We start from the raw sequence: 24,082 nt of genomic DNA on the forward strand, positions 1-24,082 counted from the left end.
TGCGAGATCAAAAAACTGTAAACCGTATGCGTTCCCCGCGCTAACCGTCAATGCCGGTTTGAATGTTGCCAGCAGCAACCACATCCAACCGACTCGTGTCATCATGCGGTCGGGTACGACTTTTCAAACGATTCCGATTAGCGCCGGTGATAACCATACAGCGATCGGTTGGGTACTGGATTGACTGGATTTTTTGGGGGAAAAGCGCTACGTTGCGCATCACGCTAACCGTGAGTTGTGCGACTGACGTAGGCATGATGAATACGTAATTTGGAGACCAATAAAACTCAACAAAGAAACGTTTCTCGCTCCCTCCCACCGCCCCGCAAATGTCCTCTACTCTCAGTGGAACAGCGTGGGCGTTGAGGTGACAGAGGCCCGTGTTCCAGTCCACTTAGATTTATTTAGTATGCTTTTTTGCCGGTCCCAAACCTCTTACTCTTCCTTCTGTGACCGTTTTGCTCTTTGCATGTTTGAAAACGCACCCTCACCAGACCGTCACCGAAACCCCACCTTCGTCGTGCGTGCGAGCGTTTTCACATTTACTCTTCCCGTTTTCCTCCTAATAATTTATCTGATAATTTATAATATTTACCGTAAGTTACGATAAAAATGATGATAGCAACCCGCTCAACCCGCACTCGTAAACATGGAACATGAGCAAAAAATCAAATTCGATTTCAAGTCTCTCCTCCTGTTGTATGTGCGACACATTCGCTTTCCTTGTAGTACGCGGCGCTTCCACGACCACAGATGAGCAACATGTTGGGTTGCGTATATGAATGAGCGAGCGCTGGAGAGCGGCGGCAGCGGCGACGACGCAACGACGACGACGACGACAAAACCATCATGGAGAAAAAAGTGCGTGGCTCGCGAGCTCAAGCCCCGGTTGCATGTATGCGTGGTATGCAATGCTACGCCGTCATGATGATGATGATGGTGGTGGTAGTGTGCGCGCTTTGGTGGTAGAGCAGCAGCGAGCAGTAGCAGAAACAAAAGTGGCCTCCTGCAACCCAGCAGCACATAGCCGCACTGGGAAAAACCAACGGACGACGGTGTAAAAAAGCGCAGGGAAATCTCGGAATATTTTAACGAAACCCGGTGGCAACAATCTGTTCTGTACATTCTGTGGACAGGCAAGGAATGTACGCATCATCGCGCATCATCGCATCAGCCGCACCGTGGAGGAGATGAGGATGACGAGAAGGTGTTGCGGTACCGCCAGCTCCTCGTACCCGTCGTCGTCGTCGTCGTCGTAGTTGCACGTTCCTCGTGCAGGGATCGAACGAACCAACCGCCGAAGAATAAGATGGCGATCCTGCTGTGTAAGGAGGATGCGGCCGTGTAGTGCGCCGTTCGTTGTGCTCGCGATAGAAGTGTGCAATGTACTAGTTCCGGATCTCCTGAGGATATACACGACTACTGACCATTCGGTCCCTAGGACTTACGCGGTGCGACGGCCGAGACAACGCGCACCGTTGCTGGAGCAAAAGTGTTACTACAGTGCGTTGTAGCGGATAGCGCGGAGAAGGCTCCGTGTTCCGTCCGTGTTCCGTCTGTGTGCCCCCGGGGTGAGTTTGCCTTTGACCGACCGACGACAACGTCGGTCGGTCAACGTCGACGACGACCTGCCATCCGTGGAAAGTGTGCTTTCGGTGGTGCTGCTACTGCTGCTGCGATGGTGGCGGTGGCTGGGCACAATGCTTCGTTTTGCATCCCATGTTCCCGACCTTCCAATGGACCATTTTCCCATCCGTCCATCAATACAAAAGCTGCCCATATTAACTGGAGGCCAGTGAGGAGAGGAGCACAGGACTGCTTCGTCGACGATGACAACCGCGCTCCCCTCTCCCCGACACGATTCCGTCTCGCATCAGAAGACTGAAAGAGATGGTCGGAACCGTCGGAGTGGATCAAGTAACCAGCAGCGCAGTTTTCGGGGTTTTACTTGCTGCGTGAAAAACGTTCGTTGTCGTCGTCGTCGCCTTGCAGGACCCTCCCTCCTCACTCCCTCTCGCAAAGCCAAAAGGAGAGGATCCGCACACAAAGGAGCGGAGAAGAGAGCCCGCGAGAAAATCCCTGAAAACCCGTGGCCCGCTGTGCGCCCTGGTGCCTGTGGTGCGCGCTGGACATTTGCTCTTGCTGGTGTTGTGCTGGTTGGCGCTGGCGAGCGATATCCGATCTCGTTTTTCCCGCTGGCCCTCGGTTGCTGGCTGCAGAGACTCTTCTCGCCCCCCCAAAAAAAAAAAACGCCCCCCAGGGGGAGAGCAGTCTTTTCGGGGTCGTGGTGCGACGGGCGGCTGTGTGCCAATCCCCTCCCCTTCCCTTCTCGATCCGATCGCTGACGCTTAAGGCCGCGCTACGCAAATTTGCTGCGAGATGCGCGCATTCTTGTGACGCCTATTCCTGAATGCCGCCTGCACCCCACCCCCCCCCCCCCCCCCCTTCAATACACACACGCGCGCGCCCGCTCGGGTTCAAGAGGGCTCCAGTCCAGCCAAACTTGTCGCCCCTCCCGATGCCACATCCCCCCAGCCAACCCCCTCCCCCCACTCAATCACAGCTTGATGTGTAGCTCGCTAGGAAAAGCTCGCGGCTTCGAATACTCTTGCCTTCCCCCCCTCACCCTCTTCGCCTTTTCCAAAACACACACACACACACGCACACATCGAAATCCGTGTTATTTTTTGGTTCAAGAAATCTCTTTTCCAGTCTTTCCACTCGTCCACTCGCATCCTCCCGTCTTCGCTTCCATGTCTTTCTCTCTCTCTCTCTTTCTTTCTTTCTTTCTCTGTTTACTTCTGTCTCGTTCTTCCGTTCTACCCTTTCACTCACTTTTTTGCTTTTTTTCCCAACTTCTGCTCTGCTCTGCCCTCCATCCAGCGCTTCTAGCGCATTGGCATGCTCTCGGTGTGCTTTTGTGCTCACCTGCGCACACCCGACACACACACACACACATACAGAAAGTGAGTGAGAGAGATAGAGAGAAGGTCAGCGAGAGAGAGAGAGAGAGAGACCCAGACATGCACATACCGTAGGCTAGTTCATGTCTTGTCTTCCACTTTTTCCCCTCAATCTTCAACCTTCCACCCCCCCCCCCCTCCCCGTCCTTCGGTATCTTGCACTTTTTCTCTTCTTTCTTCTTTCTCTCTTTATTGATCTGATGCTCTGAAAGAGCAACCCCGCGCGAGACCACCGCATAAATCGCACAACGGTCATAATTTTCGGGTTTTGTATGTTGCTGTTGTTGGTTGTTGTTGGTTGCTGCTGCTGCTGTTGCTGCTGCTGCTGTTGCTGCTGCTACCACCAACAAACATTGATCAGCCAAAACTTTCTCCATGATGCTGTGTTGGGGGCAAATGGCAGCAGGATGCACGCCGAACGCCACACAGCACACACACACACACCCTTCGACGCTCTGGTTTGTTAACCCCCGTTGCACACCTACAAGAGATGAGATAGCCGAAGGGTGGAGGAGGAAGCGGCCTGCTCTCCTTTCCCTCTGCCAATGCTGCTGCTGCTACTGCGATTGCGATTACCAGACGGCGACGGAGGAGAGATCATCGGGTCCCGGGACGCGCAGTGTTTTAGAAGCCAACAAACGCTGCTGCTGCTGCTGGTGGTGGTTGTGTCCTTCTGTCGTTCTTCTCGGCAAAGCGGTGCGGTACCCTCCACTGAAGGTTCAGGTGTCGAATCCCTTCTGTGTGTCCCGCATTCCATCCCTTGCTAGTTGCTGTCTGTGCTCTCTCTCTCTCTCTCTCTCGCGTTGTCTGCCATGCGCTTCTTCGAACTTTGTCCTTTTCGCTCCCTTTCACAGGGGGGGGGGATTGATTGAATTGCTTCATCTCTGGGGACGTCCAACAATGAGTGTCCGGGTGCGGTGGCCAACCAGTCTATATGTGTCTTTTTGGCGCTGCGGCCTGGCCTTTGCTCCTTCCTCGCTGGGATTTGTTTCGGGATTCAGGATTTTCGGGCCCTTCGCATCCTTTTGCGGTTCCGTTTTGCGGCACCTTTTTTTTCCGGGAGTCCGGCTCTATCTACGTGCTTTTAGGCTGCGCGCTGTGGGAACTTCGGTCTCTCTCTCTCTCTCTCTCTCTCTCTCTTTCTCTCTTTCTCTACTTCGCTTTTTAAATTCCCCTTCATTTCTCGTCTCTTCTTCTGGTGCCCAATTTGTGTGTCGGCCGCACAAACACACAGCGCATACAGACCGAATGTCTCGATTCCTCTTTCGCTCGAATCACGGGTTCTGTGTGTTTATGTGATGCTCAGCTTGCTGGCTTGCTGGATGGCTTGCTGGCTTGCCATCGAAGGTGCGCGTGCGCCCACACCACGCAGACACACAAAACATTCATACGCGCACACACACTGACGTGAGGCACACGACGATATCTCTCTTTTTCTCTCTCTCGCTCCCTTTCTTTACCTCTCTCTATCGTTGCTCGCCCCGAAGAATGCCGTTTGATCCTTGAGCGGGGGTCTCTGCTTCCGAACTTCAGCCCACCCTCACCCGTGGCTCACCTGCCCCCCTCCCTCCTTCGAGGCGAAATGTGAGAGAAAGTAATTGTGAATCGAATCTGGATCCGTGGATGGGTTTTTTTTGGGATGCTGGTCCCCGTGGGTGGTGGTGAATGGTGAATAAACATTCATCCAGCATCCTCTCCCCCCCCCCGTTGGTGATGCTTGGTGTGCGCTCACACAAACACACGCACAGGCAGAAGGAGAAAATATTTATAATGTATATATTTATGAGGTTTCTCGCTTGGTGCTTCCCGTGGTGTGAATCGCGCAGAGCACACAGGTTCTCTTTGCCTTCCAATTCCAATTGGGAATGTCGATGCGTCCCAAGGTGGGATAAGGCGTCTAACAACAAGCAAGCAGCAGTAGCAGCAAGAGAGAGAGAGAGAGGGAGAGAGAGAGAGAGAGAGAGAGAGAGAGAGCGATTGAGAGAGAACACGAGAGCGATAAAGGTTAAATGGATTTGCGTTATGCGTTTGATCTGCTCCTCCTCTCGTCCTCATCTGTGGCGACGACTCGATGACGATTCCGCTTTTTCTGCCACCCGCGGTAACGCGGTTAAAAACCATCGACTATTGTGGCCTGTTCCTGTGCGGATTACCGACTATTGGAAACAATCACTCCTATTATTGATCCAATATTTTTAGCTGCATCATTGGTTGGGCCGCAACCACATATTGACGGCCTGTTGGCGAGATAGACCGCCGTCAATAAGATGGACCACTACAGCACAGTGGCATTTTGAGGGCGGAGTGTGTGTATGTGTGTGTGTGTGTACAGAGGCATTTTTACTGTTTAAACAATTGTTTCTTTAAAAAAAAACTCTATAGCTTCTCTTTTTCTCCTTTCCTTCTTCTAGATACTCTTCCTCTCTCTCTGTCTCTCGGCACACGGCAGCAAAAGGAGGACGCGTGCGTGTGTCACGCGTAGGCCAAGGGGCGAGTGGTACGACAGCGACATCCACGAAGACGACGGACGACCACAATCAAACGTGTAGTAGTAGTCGCACAATCAACCGCAATCCTGTCTGACGTTGCTGTCGCCTTCACCGCCGCCGTCTGCCCAGCGCCATCGAGACGGTTTGAAGAGAAGCACAGGAAGGACACGCAGCCACATAGTAGCTGCCACTGATAATGAGCAACTAGCAACTAGGGCTGGTTGTAGGTGGTGTAGTGCAGTGCCGCGCGGTGTGCTGGTTGTGACAAAGTGAAAAAGATCCCTGAGTATGACAACAAGACCATACCAAACATATACTGCATCACTTGTGACATTCCCGAAAATCAGCCCTCGGTGCACGCATCGGCAACATGGCATCGGTGTTGATGTGGCCGCACTACTGCCGTACTATGCAATTCGCTAGGACAACCTCTCATAGAATCGCGGCTGCTGCCACAGTCGCTTCAATGCCGCGTGCCGCTGCTGCATCGTCGGACTTGCGTCTGTTACTGTCAGTGTACCGGCAGTGAGGTGTGCCCGCGTCCTGGCACCGCAATCGCAAACCCCACCCCACGCAAATACCCTGGAAGAGAGGGCAAAACCGTTTGTCGACGACGCGGCATCAAGCAAACCCCGAAAACCACATCAATCAAACTCTGTTCAGCAAACGAACGCACCCGTATCATGCGACGATAGTGGCCTGCCAGAAGGGGTGGGCAGTAGTGGTACTTGAAGTACTGTTTGCGCGTTACTATTAGTGCGTGTGTGTGTGTGTGTACCGGTCGATCGATCGACCGACCGACCGACCGATCGCGGTGGCCTGGTGGTCATCGTCTAGTGGGCCGTATAATAGTGATCGTTCCCAGAAGAAAGTGTGTCCTTTTGCGCGCGCGCGCGCGTGTGTGTATGTGCCCAGGATAAACGGGTCCTATAAATCAACACAAGCGGCTAAGCGGGATTGTCTGGCGCGCGCGCGGCAATACTGCGTTCAGTGCGCTTCGATCCCGTACGCCTCGTGCCGTTCCGTTCCGTTCCGTTGCACCATCCTTCACACCGAGAGGCAGACGGGGTCGCCGTGTCGGTCGACTGTAGAAGCAATACCTTCTCGAATATGGATAAACACCTGTCGCTCCTACTACTGCTGTGCTATGCGCTGTACCAGAGGCTCGATGTCGTTCATGGCGATCAGGGTAGGTATCATGCGGACCAGTGCACCGGCTCCGATTACCAATTCTCCAATTACGTCCCAAAATGGGGAGGGGGGTGCCTTGGAAACAAAAAACCGCACAATGGCAGAATCTCAACGGTTGGCATAATAATATTTTTGCAAAAATGATAATTGAAATCGAATCCATTTTCCGCGTCTCCGTGCGCGTCGCACGGAGCAGGCAAGAGGTAAACCGATCCGTGCTGGTGCTGCGCTGAATCTGTCGGGGCATCTGTCTCCACCACGTCAACAATACCATTTTGCACGCTTGAGTGCACACTAGGTTTTTGGGAGTAACGGGCGTTGGGCAATGACAACAACCTGTACTCTGGAAGCTCGGAAATAGGAGCCCCGCTACGTTTGGATAACCTTCATTTTATCTTTTCTGTCACTATATAGTCGTTCTACTGGACACAACGAAGGAGGCAACGCTGGAATGGACCCGATATCCTTATGGACCACAGGCCCAGACACCTGGGGTGAGTAGCCTGGCGTCTTTGGCGCGTCTCCGCGCTGCCGCTCTAGCTTTACCCCGACCTAACCCCACTCCGTGTTTTGCAGTGGGTCGAGGAATCGTTCACGAACTTCGTGAAGGGCATCAACTGGCGTAGCTACGTGGTGTGCGATGTGGCGTACAACAACGTCAACAACTGGCTCTGGTCGCCGTTCATCGATCGGGGGCCGGCCAACCGGCTGTACATTGAGATTCACTTCACGATACGCGACTGCTCGCTGTTCCCGGGGAACGCGCTGTCGTGCAAAGAAACGTTCAGCCTGCTGTTCTACGAGTTCGATGCGGCGACGCGCGAACCACCACCATGGCAGCCGGAAAGCTACAAGCTGATCGGTCGAATCGCGGCCGGTGAGGGCCGATTTAACCAGAACTCGGACGTCGACATTAACGTGGAGGTGAAGAGCATCGCCGTGACGAAGAAGGGCGTGTACTTTGCGTTCCGGGACCAGGGCGCCTGCATTTCGGTGCTGGCCGTAAAGGTGTACTACATCACCTGCCCGGCGGTCACCATCAACTTTGCACACTTCAACGAAACACCGACCGGGCGCGAGGTCACGATCATCGAGCAGCAGATGGGCGTGTGCGTGGAAAATGCGGAAGCGTTCGAGCAGCCGACCTATCTGTGCAAGGGCGATGGCAAGTGGACGATCCTGAGCGGTGGCTGCCGATGCAAGGTCGGCTACGAGCCGGACAACGAGAAGCAGACGTGCAATGTCTGTCCGGTCGGCAAGTTCCGGTCGGCCGAGGTGAAGGCGTGCACAATCTGCCCGCTCAACTCGAAATCGATCAAGATTGGCTCACCGTACTGCCCGTGCCTGAACGGGCACTACCGGCATCCGCGCGACGGCAAGCACATGCCGTGCTACAAACCGCCTGGCATGCCCACCAACCTGACGCTGCTGTTTATCGATCAGACGAGCGCGATCCTATCGTGGAATGCGCCGCAGCGCGCACCCGACGAGCAGCTCGATCCGGTGTTCCGCAGTGATATCGTGTTTCGTGTCAAGTGTGCCGCCTGCACCTCGAACGTCGTGTTCAACCCGTCGAGCGAGACGTTCAACGATACGAAGCTAACGTTGACCAACCTGGAGCCGGTCACGACCTATACCGTGCAGATACACTCGCAGCACGGCGTCTCGTATCCAATCGTCAATCCGGAGGCACCCGGAACCGGTGGGACCGGTGGTATGTACGAAAACGTCAGTACGGTAGGGTACGGTGGGCACTACGGCTACCATGCCACGGAGCCAACACCGGTGGTGAACGTGCGGGCCGCTTCCGATCTCGACGAGATTAAGACTGAGTTTGCGGAGATCACTTTTACCACGGAGTCCGCCATCCTGAGCACCGTATTCAACGTGAAGTAAGGCTCACATTGCTTTGTAATCACCGCATCTTCCACAGGCACTACTCGATATACATTGATTGATCCTTCCTTTTACGATTGCTGCTGCCTTTTCCTTCTGCCTCCACTCCTCGTATTCCACACAGAGTCATTCAAATCACCAACAAGGACGCCGACCTGGTTTGGGACAAACCGATGCACAGCGATTCGCCGATCGAGTACTACGAGGTGCGCTGGTTCCCAAAGTCGGAGGTAGACGCTATGAACAAGTCAGTGTTGAGCACGAAGGAATCGAAGGTGCACATAGGTGATCTGCTCGAGAATACCGAATACGGGTTTCAGGTTCGTTGCAAAACGCTCAACGGTTGGGGCACATTCAGCAACATCGTTTACGCACAGACACACCAGAGTGTCAGTCCCGGTAGGTTTTTGCCTTACTTCACCGGTCGACGGGTTGCCTTCTGTTCGTCCCTACTAACCGGCCTTACTCTTGCTCCCCATATCCATCAACGCAGTTTATGATGATTCGTTCCAAATGCGCATTGTTGCCGGTACTACCGTGATGGTTGTCGTCCTCCTTGTTCTGGGTAGGTAATCCATTGGAAGAACTACTGATGTACTTGAAAATCATCTACTAATCTATTTATGTAATAACTATCTCTAGTAATCGTCGTCACGGTAGTATTTCTGAAGTCGAAGAATCACGATGACATCGACAAAAAGACCAACAATCATTTGCCGCTACCACTGGACTACGCTAGCAACGAAGGTATGTTTGATGCCGAACCGCGTTCTTTCCAAAATGTGTTGCGCCTCGGCGAACTACTCCTCTATACCCACCCCAGCCTACATACCTTCTTGTTCCCTATCTGTGATAATTTTCTCCAAACAAAATCAGTGTTGTATTGCTGGATATAACGCTGGATGGTGAATCTTTTCGACGCTACAATTATGACGCACTGCACATGAAGCAGACTAATGCGTTCTACACTGGTGTAAAACACTTACAACAGGACCGCTGGTAGCATTGCCATGTATACATTAAGTCCGTTTTGGCTGCTCTCTGGCTGCAAATAGCTCGCAGTGCAACGGAATGCAGTCAGGTTGCATGGCGCTCTCCCACTACATATTCTATTAACTCCTTGGCAAAGCAAACCAGTTGTTCTCGTCCTCGGATAGCGATCGTTAGAAAGATTTCTTTAATTCTTCTCCCATTTCTTCGTGTTTGTTTATTTTTTCTTTCCTTTCGTGCAATCCGGACTTACCAAATACCTCGAAATTTGTCAACAAAAAAAAAACTCATCAACTCCTACCTCAAGGACTTGTAGTCACCTATAGTAAGTGTGTGTGGCGTTGTGCCGCCAGATTTGTCTTATTCGTGTTGATCCATTCAACTTAAGTAGCTTCTTTCCAATCGATTTAATATTTGCGCTGCGTTAAACAACGCTGCACACTGCTTTATACTTGTTTAGCAACAGTTGTCAGTTTCATGAGACGCAGCAGTAGGCCTTGCTTTTTATGAATCGTTTGCCACGTTCCGTAATGTATCGTTGTTCCATTTCACGTTTCACTCGGCAGTGCAATGTGCAAATATTTTTATTTTGTGTCCACAGTATTGATGCCTTTCCATCCTGTTCCGCGTAGCATTCCATTTGTGATTACGCGTAATTCTTCCTTGTCGATGATTACAATCACGTTTTTGTTTTAGAAATTTTATCCACATTCCACATATAATACGGAAAACTACTTCCTCTTACTACTAGCTCCCTTATAGTATATTATGTTTGTTGGCATTAAAGCTGTCGAGGCGGAATGTCTTAGCTACTTACTTTAGTGTCCTTCATGTGCTCTTCCTAACTCACACATCCACTCGCCATTACCTACCAATGGATTTTTTCTTTACAAATATATATATGTATCTGTGTTTGTTTGTGTGTGTGTGTGTTTTTTTTTCGTACACTTTCCAACTTTTAGTGCACGCGATGGATACGACCCCTATAGTCAAAACGATGAAAAGCAACGGTAACGTTTCACTTCAAATTCACTGTTTTCAACGTTTACTGTCATTTAGAAGTCTATTAGTGTTTTGCAAAATTGGGCGAGGCTTATCTTCTTCATTCCTCAAACCATTAACTACTAATGGAACTAAACATCTTGGAAAAACAAAACAAACAAATCGCTCGTATGCTAATGCTTACTCTGGTTAGTGTTGTACTATTGCTACGCGCTGCAAGCGCTCTATAAAGATTGCAGTCGCACAACTAACACTTTGTTTCGATAACCGCCATTCCATAACAACAAAAACCCTTCCCCTTTCAATCCCACATCCAATCCAGCAATCCCTTTCTTGCTATCCCTCTCCCATACTTTTCTTGCGATGATTTCACAAACCTTACACATGTTCACGCATTTGAGCAAACTATCTTAGATAAAGATGAACTAAAGAAGGAACCAAACTGTAATTCAGATATGCATTGGTTCGGGTAGACCGAATGTGATCAAGAACACCACAGGATATTGCCTTCTTTTGCTGCGTCTGTCCATGTGTGTATTCCAATTTTAATCGGCGGTCCCACGAGTTGCTAAACTGTTCGAATTCTAGGTTCCTTTTCGTCCTGCGCTTTTCCACTTTTCCCACTACCATGCGTCTGATAAGCTGCTTTGTAACTAATTGCTTTCTTTCTTTCTTTCTTTTTTTCTTTTTTTTCTTTTTTGTTTTGTTTGCTTCCGTTGCTTTCATAAACGCCCGCAATCCAAATTCTACCGCTTCTTAAAACACTCTCTCTACGCCTGTAACACGTCAACGTGCTTGCTTACGTACTATTACATTTTGCGCTTTCCTTTCCTACCTAAAACAAAACCATCCTATTGGGGTTTGCTATGCTGGTGCTTCCTATGTGCAAACCGTGCGTTTCCGTTTTATGTTTTATTGTTCTGTGGCGTTACTCATTAATCCACCAATCTCAACACCAATCGACTGGTGCGATCGTCATACATTCACGCACCATTCGTTCCCTCCTCAATCTTAATTTCTATTCACGCCCGACGCTCCCTATCTATCGCTTGGATTATGGTTATGTACCCGTACGGTTTATGTTTCGGATGGTAATGCTATGCACATAATAATTTCCCGGTTCCACTTGCTATCGTGCCTGAATACACTCGTGCGGGGGTTTGGTTGTTCGGGCTGGTTGTGGTTATGTTTCTTTCGTTACCAAACTGGTTACCAATGGTTTTATCTACGTGCTTTTGTGGTGCTTTTCGGTGTTTTGGTAATTTGCTTGAAAATGCAACTTTGCTTTCCTTGATTGGTGGGAAGAAAAGGTGGTTCTTACGGGTATTACCGTCATCGTCGTAATAATTTTGCAGTGACGACACCGCTTTTCGGAACAAGCAGGAGTTATGTGGACCCGCACACGTATGAAGATCCCAACCAAGCTATCCGCGAGTTTGCGCGCGAAATAGACGCCAGCTATATCACGATCGAGGCCATCATAGGTAGGTGAAAACCGTGGGCAAACAGAGCGAGGGTGGACCAACTGATTCATTTTGTTTTCTCACGTCTAGGTGGCGGCGAATTCGGCGATGTTTGCCGGGGCCGCTTGAAGGTGCCGCCAAACTTTGTGCAGGAGATTGACGTGGCGATTAAAACACTCAAGCCGGGCTCATCGGAGAAGGCCCGATGCGACTTCCTCACCGAGGCGTCCATCATGGGGCAGTTCGAGCACCCGAACGTTATCTTTCTTCAGGGCGTGGTGACGCGCTCGAACCCGGTGATGATTATCACCGAGTACATGGAGAACGGTAGCCTGGACACTTTTCTGCGCGCCAACGACGGCAAGTTTCAAACCATCCAGCTGATCGGCATGCTGCGTGGCATTGCAGCCGGTATGACCTACCTCAGCGAAATGAACTACGTGCACCGCGACCTAGCGGCCCGGAACGTGCTGGTCAACTCTCTGCTGGTCTGCAAGATCGCCGACTTTGGGCTTTCGCGCGAGATTGAGAACGCCAGCGATGCGTACACCACAAGGGTTAGTAGCTTTGATTACGGTTACGATACACTATCGCCTCGGTATGAGTAGCTGTAGCTTACCGACCCTTACCGTTTTACCTTCTTTTAGGGTGGCAAAATTCCGGTTCGTTGGACGGCACCTGAGGCTATCGCGTTCCGCAAGTTCACGTCGGCCTCGGACGTGTGGTCGTACGGCGTCGTGCTGTGGGAGGTGATGTCGTTCGGAGAACGACCATACTGGAACTGGTCCAACCAGGACGTGATCAAGAGCATAGAGAAAGGCTACCGATTGCCGGCTCCGATGGACTGCCCGGAGGCACTATACCAGCTGATGCTGGACTGCTGGCAGAAGCAGCGAACGCACCGGCCCACGTTCGCCAGCATCACACAAACGCTCGACAACCTGGCCCGGCAACCGCAAGTGCTCCTCACCACGCGTAATTCGCCTGACAATCCAGTCGCGCGATTGGGTTCCACCGGCATTGTCGATGATATGTCCCAAGACATGATGGTCACCGGTGGTGCTGGTGGAATCGGAAACAGTGCGCAACAGCAGCACCAGCAACAGCAACAACAGCAGCAGCAACAGCAGCAGCAGCAACAGCAGCAACAGCAGCAGCAGCAACAGCAGCTTCAGCAACAGCAACGCGTGGGTGGCATGCTGCTGGGAGGAACGAGTGAACGCGTGCTCAATAGTTCTGGTGGTGCGAACGTCGTTTCGTCTGGCATGGGTACGCTCGGGTCTAGCCTGGGAGGACTGAGCAATACGGGCACCATGACCGGTGCCAGTGCTCCGGCGATCTTCATCAACACTGATTTGTGGCTGGAAAGTATCAAGATGTCCCGGTACTCTCAGCACTTCAAGGAGGCCGGTCTCGTGACAGCACAGCAGGTATGCATACAGGATTTGGCCGGTGCCTTTCAACCGCCACTCTGTTTTCTAACACCACTCCATATCTATCTTTCGCAGCTCTCACGGCTCACTGCACAGCAGCTGTCCGATATGGGTATTACACTGGTGGGCCATCAGAAAAAGATACTGCACCAGGCTAGGCAAATAGACACAATTATTTAAGTCACTGGATGTTTGTTATGTTCATAAAGCCCGACAGTCGGCTCTCTCATTCAACCGCTCCCTTTGGTATGGGCACTGTGTTCACTTTACCATTGTGGTGTGTGGTGCATCCGTGCAGCGGCATCGGCGGTAGTGGCAGCAGCAGCGGTAGCTGGAAAACGCCAGCGGTAATGACCACGTTATGACTGAATAAAATCGAAAAAACCGTGAACGAAGGATAATCATAGGTTAAAAAAAGAAAAACGCGACAGCTCAGGAACAAAAAGGTGAAATCGGAACGGCAATCGAATGTTTTTGGTCCCCTTGATGTAAGGAGTGTACCGGTTTTGAAAACTATCAAACAAAATTGGTCATTCTCAGTCTCTAGTAGCCATGTTCTATCGAACGATACCTGATGTTTATTTTGATGTTTTTAAATTCTATTTTGGGGCGAACAAATGACGCGTTCTGACGTTCCGCTTAGTTCATTGCTTTCCAAGAAGAAAATTTCCTTTTCCGGTAATGCCCAGTGTAGCGAATTTGCTAAATTAGTTTCTTTACCGATGGAGTTTACCGCACACCACGGTGTAGCAGAGCAACCCAGACTGTATGCCGAAGCGGACGCCGCGTGCCTCGTTTCGCAGGCGCGTGCTGCTCTATTTCGATCGCCGATCGCTAATATTCTTTAGGTCAGGGTCTTTCCGTGGGTGGAGTGAGTGAGATGAGTTGCACTTAGGCAATAGCAAACAAGCAGAACAACAATTATTAGCAATTAAAAGTGGCGCTTGCGAGCGAACGAACTGCATTTACCGACTGAAGGGAGCGATATGAAATAGGGAGAGAAAGAAAGAGAGAGTCATATATTGTATATGATCTGAGCCCTGAGATTATGATCTATTGCGCCCTGATATGATAGAACAACGGACAGAAATACTCTAAACGAGAAACGGAGTGAGATGGAACGAAGTGGGGGTTATATCAACAATGTGATTTTTATACTGTATAGCAATAGGTAGTCGGTTTTTAATTTCATCGTTCTCGGATTGTTTAGGGTTTAACTGTACAATGCATTCTATTTTTTACAATTCTGTTTGATTCGGTTGAAGACCTCCCAAGAGATTAGGCTCTCAGAACGAAACGTGGGACCGACGTCTCATATGCCCCCAAACGTATTTTTTTGCTGCTATGCCATGCGAGTCTTCCTTTCCCACGTGTGTCAGAGAGGATGGCGTTTATTATCGCTCGATGCATACATGTATCTGCATAGGTATATCGGGTGTATGCAGAGATCATTTTTTGGTTTCAAAATCAACGTCGGCAAACAAAAACGGGTTTGTGTGTATTGGAAGTTGAATGTCAGTAGAAATGAAAATGGTAAATCTTACAAATTGATCGTTTCGCGTACTATTCGCTAGAGATGCATCTCTAAATATAACCAGGAAATACTTATGCATACACCTAGCATTTCCGCCCGTTCATGCAACAAAGAAGGTTTACTTAAATGCATTTTTAAATTACAAAACTGATCGACAATTAAACAAAGTAAAGCAAGCAGCAAAAGGCGTCAAGAGGCAAGGTCCAATGTGTGAAATATGTGGAGCGGCAGGAAAAGGAGAACGAGGACGAGGTTAATTGTAGAAAGGATCAACGGAAGGCAGGGGATGAGGCTTTCGCAGAAAATAACAGAATCGTTGTTATGTATAGCATTTATATTTTAATTTTGAGCCCTTAATTGCGTGCATTGGAGATGCACTCTACACCATTTCCCCCCTCCCCTTGTCTCGTAGTAAAGAAGTGCAGCTAGAGGGGATTTTTCAGGGTCAGCAAAATATCGCTCCACTCCTGGGATTATTAAATAAATTTAACATACTCTCCAACATCAGCGCTTCACGCAGATCCACAAGTGAAGCAGCTGCACGAGGCAGTAGGAGTAACAGCGAGAGCAACGTTTATGTTCAGTTGTTTGCCAGCCTAGCTAAATTGTCCTGAAACATCTCATTAATATTAGATCCCGGTTTTTTACCTCGACGCATATCTCTCTTTTCACCTAGATCGGGTCCTCGATGGAGATCCCGTTTTATTTCTCGCTCCTGTCCAATTATTTAAGAATAGTATTATGTTCAGTTTTGAATAAAAAAATAACAACTAAAAATATTGTGCACATTTAACAAGCAACGAACGCATGCGTGCTTAGAAACTCAGCGGCCAGCACCGTTGAGTCTGCCCTGCAGCGCATGGCGAAGCATCCATGAAGCCTAACTCAAATGCGGATACAGAGTTTAGGGGAAAGCCGCAGCATCCCTGCACAGCAAAACGGTCTCGGCAACATTCAGTAAGTTGAGTACTGCAATACTGTAAAATAAGCATAGAGCGATATAGAGAGAAAGATACAAAAACAGAAAGAGAGAGAGAGATAAAGAGAGAGCTCTAAAGGTTTCTGCAGCAGCATGATACAGAATGTATGATAAAACAAAATATTGGCGTCACCTTCATTACAGAAATTGCTGGGCGATAGATATATGATATGGAGAAAAACGAAAAGACCAGCGTTCTAGAGCGAGCGCTCTAATAGGCTGTATATAACCCACTGAGCTGGTTGAAAGGGTTAGGTTTATTATGGAATACCATTTCCTCTTTCTCCCTCCCTATCTTCCTCTCTAACCCCCCCTCACAAACACACACACACACACACACATACACACAAAGACGTTTCGTTTCGTACCTGCACTAGGTGGCAGACGCGATATGATTTGTTTCACTGTTAGGTCCTCAATTTGCACAAGTGGTCAGGAGTTGAAGCGGGAGAACATTTTTATCAAATCATCATCATTATCGTCGAAATTGAGAGCGTAATTTGAGGCGACGTAGCTTTCGGTTAAATGCTGCTGCTCCATAGCTGCTGGTTTGATGGAATAAAGCGAAATGCACCGAAATGCACTCAGAGCAGCACGGTCATGCTGTATGCACCCCGTTCTGTTTGTTGCGGTAGGACTGTGATCGGTAGAATTGTGAGGGTGTACGAAATGGGGGAGAAAGAGAGAGAGAGAGAGAGAGAGAGAGAGAGAGAAAGAGAGAGCGAGAGAGAGAGGGAGAGAGAGAAAGGAGGGAGGTCTTAGGCCGCTCCAATACCTTACACGACACGTATCATCGAATTCTTCTCTTATAAAGAAAACTCTGGCCGTCCCGTGAAGAACTTCAACGAATACAGAAGGGAATGAATGGCGAATGAAGAGAACCCATGAATCTACATGCTCTTCTCTGTAGCTTTTTCTCTGGTGCACTAAAACAAACTCATAGATACTTCTATTCTTTTTGCTTTCCGATTGCTTCGCATTGCTTTACATTGCTTTCGCCGACGTGGCAGGCGGCGCGGACGGTAGCGGTTTGAGATTCATTCGCGCTCGCTTCAACCGATACCAGGAGCGTTCTAATGAATGAGCAAAGTCAAGGGTAAACCAATAGCAGCAACAACTCACACAGATAGTAGGAGTAGCAGCTAATAGGGACGTAAACTCGTCAGCAACGGTGACACTGTTATTCTGTGAAGGAGAAATATAGAAAATACAGTGTGTGTGTGTGTGTGTGTGTGTGAGAGAGAGAGAGATAGAAAGAAAGAGAGAGAGAGAGAGAGAGAGAGAGAGAGAAAGAAAAATCAAATGTGCTTGCTGGAGGAATGTAAAGGAAAACGCAAATACGCCAATATCTTATAAGACTGTAATTTATAGCAATATCGGCCGAGCAAGCATGTTAGCTGTTGAAACAAAGTTGTTGCATAACAATGCCAGGAAGAGAGAATGAAAGAGAAAGCGCTAGTGAAAAGAAGAAAGAGAAAGAGAGAGCTAGTGCTGTAAGGTGAACAATAGGAAAATGCTGGTCAGCGATGGTAACAACGAGGGAAAAGGACGAAGAATTAAGCTTGCTTTTCCCAGCATTAGTGTGTGAAACACACCGACCAACACACAACACACACTCACCCACACACACACATATACACAAACATAAAACCTTACTTTGCGCAACGTTACACCTCGTGTCGTCACAGAGAAGAAGAAGCTATTCGTTTGTAAATTTCGAATTATGAATGCTCAATAGATACAATCTGCATCCCCCCTCCCCTCCTTCTCCTCCTCGGCCTCTTTTCCTACACGAACCTCTTTCCATCCAAGGAGGGGCTCCTTCCTTCTCAAGGATGAACGATGATAGTAGCGCCCATGTGGAGGTCGGGTTTCGCTTTCATGCATCCTTATGCAAGTGTGTGCGCGCGCGCGTACATGTATGTATGTGTATGTATGTGTGTATGTTTGCGTGAGAAACATAGGAACCGCCGAAGGAACGCCAGGAATGGGACAAAAGGAGGTGGGGCGAAGAAGAACAAATCAATCATCCGAATCACAGACTACAATTTCAAATCGAATTGTTCTGAGGACCTGTAAAGCTAAAACATGACAACAGATAACTAGAATAGATAGCGAGATGATCTGAAATGGTTGATTTTGGAGTGAACAATTAACAAAACAAAACACAAAATATAAATATATACATATGTATGTACACATTTTTAAACAACAAAAAAAAAAGGTGTATGTATCGATATATGTATGAATTAGACAATTGTGAAGGATATGCAAAATTGTAAATTCGTTTTAACAAAAAGAAAAGAATGAAAACAAAGTATAACATACTTCTCTACGAGTGCGTATGCATGCGTATGTGTGTGTGAGTGTGTGTGTGTGTGTGTTTTGGTGTATCAAGTACGATCGCATTCTCTTCCGGCCTTGCCGTAGCGGAGTATTTTTTAACAATATTTTTCGCAACAACGGGAAAGAAAGGAAGGACGGAACGCTGATGCAGATAAAAGCCAGATGAATGGGGAGCACCGAGGATAAGGATAACTCACTTTCTGGCGCAAAAGCAATAACCAATAAATGCAACCAGCAAGGAGTAAAACAGGACCTTCCGCTATGCCGTGCACAATCCTTTTGTTACAAATTGTTCTTCTCTCTCTCTCTCTATCTCTCACAAACACACACACACACACACAGCGGCACATACGAACGTTTATGAACGAACTAAACGCGCAGAGAAAGACAGAAAGAAAGTGTCTATTAATGGGGGGGGGGGGGGGGGGGTGGGTAGTAGAAGGGAACGGGGGGAATGATGCGCAGAGTAATGATGCGGCTTCAGCAAAGTCACAAGCTGGTTGCCTACATTTATGATGTAAATATGTGTAGCAAGAGCGTGAGCAAAAAAAAAAACGTTCCAAACAAACAAAACAGGAACAGGTAACAGGAGTTAACGTCTGAAATCATCCGATCGAAAGGCAGCGCCACGTCACGATGATGATGCTGATGATGATCGTGACGATGATAATGATGCAAACGAGAGCAACGGAACGCGACGACAAATGGGCACCCCGCTCCCCGGACCGGGTCCCCACGGGCAGGCACATTGCAAGTGAACAGAGCGAACCGGTGTGTGCGTAGCGTAGGAAGGACGAATGTGAGTTGATAACGCAGTCACACACAAAGAACCGATGGGGAGGGGGGTAGGTGGGTGAAGCTGGAGGGGCTCCGCCCCGGGCCAAAGCCGCCACAGGCAGGTATAGGGCGCAGAAATGGAAGCAAAAATATTATTTATATAAATAAAAACAAAAACTGGAGTAACGATTAAAAGAAAACAAAGCAAACAAACAAACAAACAACCAAAGAGGCAAAGAGGGGAGAAGGAGAACAGCTCTGCGAGCAGCACGATCTTGGTGTGTGTGTGTGTGTGGGCATCCTCTCGAGTGCGTATGTTTTTACTGTGTTGATCTGGTAAATCATCATCGTCATCAGCATCATCTTCGACATTGTATGTCGGGCTGCCCTGCGGTACATGCGGCAACAAAAACAACAATAACAACAGCAGCAACAGTATCACATCACGCAATTCGCAATCCGAGCAGCACAGCAGGTACGCTGCAGACGACAACGACAAAACCAGAGCAAAAGAATCAAAATGGAGAAGAAGAAGAAGAGGAAGAAGAAAAAGAAAACCCGTGTGTACGTACACGCCTTGCTCAGCGATTTGAGACGACCGGATGATGGACAGTGTTGGCGCTCGCGCGCTCGGTTGCGCTGTCATCGGTTATTGAACTCGCGCGCTATAGCTAGCTCACTAGCCAGCCAGCCAGCCAGCCAGCCAGCTATAGCTAGCTAGCTGAGCTCGCGAGAAAGAAGCTTCGTGTGGTTCGCTCTGGCGTGCATGGTGCGCTTCACACACCGTGGTTCGCCTTCCTTTTCCCCAAGATCTTTCCTCAAACCGCCCCCCCCCCCCCCCCCTTACCCCCTCCAAGACAACGCTACTTAGTGAACCGTCAGAGGAGGGGGGGCAGCGGCAGTGTTGCGCCGAGAGTTCTGCGCCGATGGGGGGGGGGGGGGGGGGCCCTGCTCGTGCTCCATAACGTTACTCATCCCGGGCGGTGCGGACGAGAATCGTACGAAGAAGAAGAAGAAACAAAGAAGGAGAACGTAGTGGAAGAAGCGAGTAGCGAGGGGAATGGTCCGGCCGGTGGGGTGGGGGAGAGGGTAGGGGGAGTGTACCGGACCGTTAAGCCGCGCTGCGGCCATCCAGCAAAACAATAGTTTTCGTCAGTGAGCATGTGTGTGCGTGCGCGCGTGTGTGTGCTGCGGTATGCGGTGTGTCTGTGTGTCTGTGTGTCTGTGTGTATGTTGTTTGCGCTGCGATTGAGGCGGGCAGACCACATTTAGTGGCCTGGCCACGTTCCCTGGCTAGGCAAAAGGGAGTTGAGGGAACGGGGAAGGGGGTGGTAAGCAAGGAGTTGGAGCCCATGGAAAACGGAATGTCTCTGCGCTCTGGAGTGGAAAACATGACAAACATCCGAAACCGGCAAGCGCCAGGAACGAGCATCAGATTTTTGGTTTGAGGTCGGAGGTAGGAGTAATGCTGCTGTTGCTGTTGTTGTTGTTGCTGCTGCTGTTGTTGTTGTTGTTGTTGCTCCTGAAATCATCTTTGCCTTTGACGCACTTCCGATTTCTTCCAGTCTTCGTGGGACGGAATCCACACACACACACACACACAACACACACACATACACAACACACATAAACGCAGGTTAGATGTTGCTGAGTAACAGGTGAAAGGTCACGGTCCGCCCCCCCCGAGGTGACAACATCATCAGCATCAGGGGCTGCGTCATCTGCACCCCTCCTCCTTCCCTCCCTCGACCCGTTCGATGGCCCAATCCCCCAGTGCTCCGTGAGTAACGGGATATGATTTCATTTTCAACCAACCGCTCGACACTAAACGGTCGGGGTATCGGCGCGATATCATCGCGGCAAAAACCGTGCAGTTTGGGTTTAAATGATGTACACCGTGTCCAATATATTCTCATACAACTTCAATCGTCTATATTTTCCTAAAGGATGGGCCGTTTTTTTTTTATCCGAGCATTTTTTTGTTAAGAAACTTATATTAATTAATTATAAAATATGTTTCGAAATTACTCCGGCCCCAAAAATTTTTTTAAACAGGTTTCAATCGCTTCTCAAACCCATCGCACGCGGCACGGACGTCCTTCATAGGTATTTCATTTCAAATTTTATTTATCGCTGCTTTAGATTGTATCAAACTGGACCGTTTATGGTCGAGTTTAATATTAATAGCATGTACGACCAACCGAAAAAGTCCAGTGGGTTAAGATCTGGTGAACTGGGAGACCATTCATTCTTCGCTTCAAATCTGGTTAAATTGTTCCTGCACCAGTGTTTGTGACAAAATTCGCTGTGTGCGAGGGCGCTCTATCTTGCTGGAACACATAATCGTCGTCTCCGTACAATCTTTCCAAGCTAGGTTGCACTACTTTGTTCTAAAACTTCTGTTTTATAATACATTGAGTTGATTTTTACGCCTTTTTCAATAAAAAAGTAGGGATCACTTACCGCGCTTGCAAATACTTCTCCAAACCATCACACTAGCCGCATTTTGAAACCGGCTGATGTTCCTTTAGTTATCTTTGACATCCTTGAGGTTTCTGGACCACTATCTATCTTTTTGGTCATTATGACTTTGCTCTAGAACAAATAGTTTTGCAATTAACAACACAAAGTCTCGGCCAGCGTGCCGAAATCGATTTTTAAAACACAGGCACGTAATGTTTGCTTCGTTACTAAAGTCAGACCACCAACAGAAAACCGACCAATCCAACTCTCAACATACTAAGTAAACATTGTAGTTTAACAGAAAAATATCGATACTTGAGCTAGGTGCTGTAAATGTACCATAACCCAGCAAAACGTCCAGCAAAAATTTGTATGAGAATATATTGGACACGGTGTAGGTTAGGTAAGGTACCACGAACCAGCCACTTAACTCTACGATAACCGAACTGCCGAGAATGCCGGGAGGCTAAAATACACGGTAAGTCATGTTTTTGAGAGGTCCTTTTTAGATTTCCTGTCAAAATTTCAAGGAATTTGGGTCCATCGGAAGCAAAGGGCTAGTGCGTTCTAAAGTAAAGCATGTTTTTTTTTTGGTGGTCGGTGCGCAAAAATGAGCATCGAACAGTATCGAGCATTGCTTTCGACTCGGTAAAACGTTTGCCGAAACAAACAAACAATTTGATGCAACCCACAGCAATGTTTACTGTTTACAACAGACTATGTAAAGTTTGCTATCGCGTGGCCAAGCGGAGGAGGCTGAAAGAAACTTGCTCGCTAAGATCACGGTTGGAAAATTCGCTGTAAAGAACAGAACAGATCGAGAACAGGGTGGACAGACCCGTGTTCTCTATTCGTATTACTTTATTTTTATTGTTTTGTGTTTTTTTAGTTTTCATAATTTTCGCTGTCTCTCTTTCTCTCTCTCTCTCTCTCTCTCTCTCTCTCTCTCTCTCTCTCTGTCTCGTGCGCAACCTCTACAGTGGTTGCTTTACGAATTCGCTGGCTTTCCCCAGCACTTAGGGGTAGTAGGTAAAAGTTCTTTGCTTTAGGAATTGCCTTCAAGGGTTGGTTCTGGATCTACCGCTTCTGCTGCTGCTGCCGGTGCAAAGAATTTTCACTGCCATTTTCCTAAGCCCTTTCTGCGTATGAGAGAGAGAGATAAAAAAGAGAGAGAGAGAGAGAGCACGCAGCAGCCCAGTGTGAGGTAAGAACTAAAGCTAAAAAAACACAAAAACGCAAAGAAAAAGCAGAAGAAGCGGAAGAAAAACCCCATTGCCGGAAGAAGGGGTTGGGGCTAGGGGCTCCGGAGACCGGAAAATCCGCAGCAACAGCAGCAGCAGCAGCACGGCATGGGCATGCGGCAAAAGGTGAGTGACCGGAGACCGGGAGCGCTCAGCGAATTTTCCCTCACGGGAAATGGTGATTTCCGATTCGCCGCGGCACAAACCTCCCCGCCATTCCTCCAAGGAAAAGATGGCGAAAGTGCGGCAGAAACCACCACCACCACCACCATCATCATCATCATCATCATCATCATCTGCTTTCCGGTGCTGTTGTGCTCGCTTGTTCTGCTGCTGCTGTTGCTGTTCCTGGGCCTGGTTCTTGCCTTGGTGTTTTCCTTGGCTCGCGTGTGTGTGTGTGTATGGTATGGGGTTAAACAATAGGCGATCCCCAGGTGGCTGCTGGTCTGCGTTCCGTCGAGAATTCTCGAGAATTCTCCGAGAACCACGAAAGATGGCTCCGGGTGATTGCGAATAACGCAAAGAACATGGGCACACACACACACGAGCGCGCGCGCCCGTGCGCGTGTCTTTCCTGCCACCCTCTTCCCCTTTTCCCCTGTTCTTTGCGCCATGCCGTGGGTTCTTCCTTCGCCAACGTGGCACACACACACACACACGCGCGCGCGAGGCTACGCAGTGCATGCTAGCACGAGCATTCTGGCTCTGCGCACAACCACCCCCCCCCCCCCTCACCTTCCACCCCCCTATCGCCGGGATGCGGTGTTGTTGTTGTTGATCTTCATCACGATCAACTGCTGCTGGTATAACTGTAGTCCACTCAAATTGCTATCCCCTACCTCCACCCAACCACCCAACCACTTTTATCTCTCTTTCTCTCTCTTTCTTTCACACACACACACACACATGCGCACGCAGATGGGATTTGCTTGCTCCTTCTGCCTTTTCTCCCCCCACGACGTGCTTCCACGTCGCCGTGGATTCCCTTCCTCTGGCTCTGGCCTTTCTTCCGGATTGTGCTCCCCCCTCCCTCTCCTCCCCCACACACCAACAGCATGTGCTCCTGTCTCCTGTCATTCTGGGACCGCGACCGCACCGGAGACCTGAGCGTCGCGCACGTCTTCTGAGCCGGTTCCAGCCCGGTATGGTCGCGGAAAGGGAATGGAAAAGAACCAAGGCAGGCGCTGCTCCTTCCTCTCCTCCTCCTCCTTCTCCTCCTGCTCCTCCTGCTCCTCATCCTGCTTGGCGCTGGTCGAACGCCACCGAGATATAGAAGCCAGACGGTCAGGGAAATAGAAGAAAGGCCGCAAAAGCA

The 24,082-nt window shown here is 49.3% G+C and overlaps 1 protein-coding gene across 4 annotated transcripts; it reads left to right on the plus strand.

Annotated features, from left to right (window-relative positions):
• Positions 1 to 887: 887 nt before the first annotated feature.
• On the plus strand, positions 888 to 18,646 carry LOC125952180 (ephrin type-A receptor 3). 4 transcript variants are annotated; one of them, XM_049681517.1, is made up of 12 exons: positions 888 to 1,571; positions 5,375 to 6,641; positions 7,058 to 7,137; positions 7,220 to 8,535; positions 8,664 to 8,938; positions 9,033 to 9,104; positions 9,182 to 9,286; positions 9,837 to 9,854; positions 11,887 to 12,015; positions 12,085 to 12,551; positions 12,642 to 13,424; positions 13,503 to 18,646. In XM_049681517.1, the coding sequence occupies exons 2-12, from the start codon at positions 6,563 to 6,565 to the stop codon at positions 13,605 to 13,607; spliced, it is 3,429 nt and encodes a 1,142-aa protein (XP_049537474.1). In that variant the 5' UTR covers positions 888 to 1,571; positions 5,375 to 6,562; the 3' UTR covers positions 13,608 to 18,646. The 4 variants fall into 4 exon arrangements, with proteins under 4 accessions (XP_049537474.1, XP_049537456.1, XP_049537464.1 ...); XM_049681499.1 differs by lacking the exon at positions 9,837 to 9,854 and adding an exon at positions 10,492 to 10,539; XM_049681507.1 differs by lacking the exon at positions 9,837 to 9,854 and having other exon boundaries at positions 11,842 to 12,015.
• Positions 18,647 to 24,082: the final 5,436 nt, after the last annotated feature.

This window comes from Anopheles darlingi, chromosome X (assembly GCF_943734745.1).
Source record: "Anopheles darlingi chromosome X, idAnoDarlMG_H_01, whole genome shotgun sequence".
Taxonomy (NCBI): Eukaryota; Metazoa; Arthropoda; class Insecta; order Diptera; family Culicidae; genus Anopheles; species Anopheles darlingi.

Coding starts and splice junctions, on each gene's coding strand:
- LOC125952180 (XM_049681499.1), top strand. CDS start 6,563: ATGGATAAACACCTGTCGCTCCTACTACTGCTGTGCTATGCGCTGTAC. Junction 7,138..7,219: donor CACAGGCCCAGACACCTGGG/GTGAGTAGCCTG, acceptor CGTGTTTTGCAG/TGGGTCGAGGAATCGTTCAC. Junction 13,425..13,502: donor GTCTCGTGACAGCACAGCAG/GTATGCATACAG, acceptor TATCTTTCGCAG/CTCTCACGGCTCACTGCACA.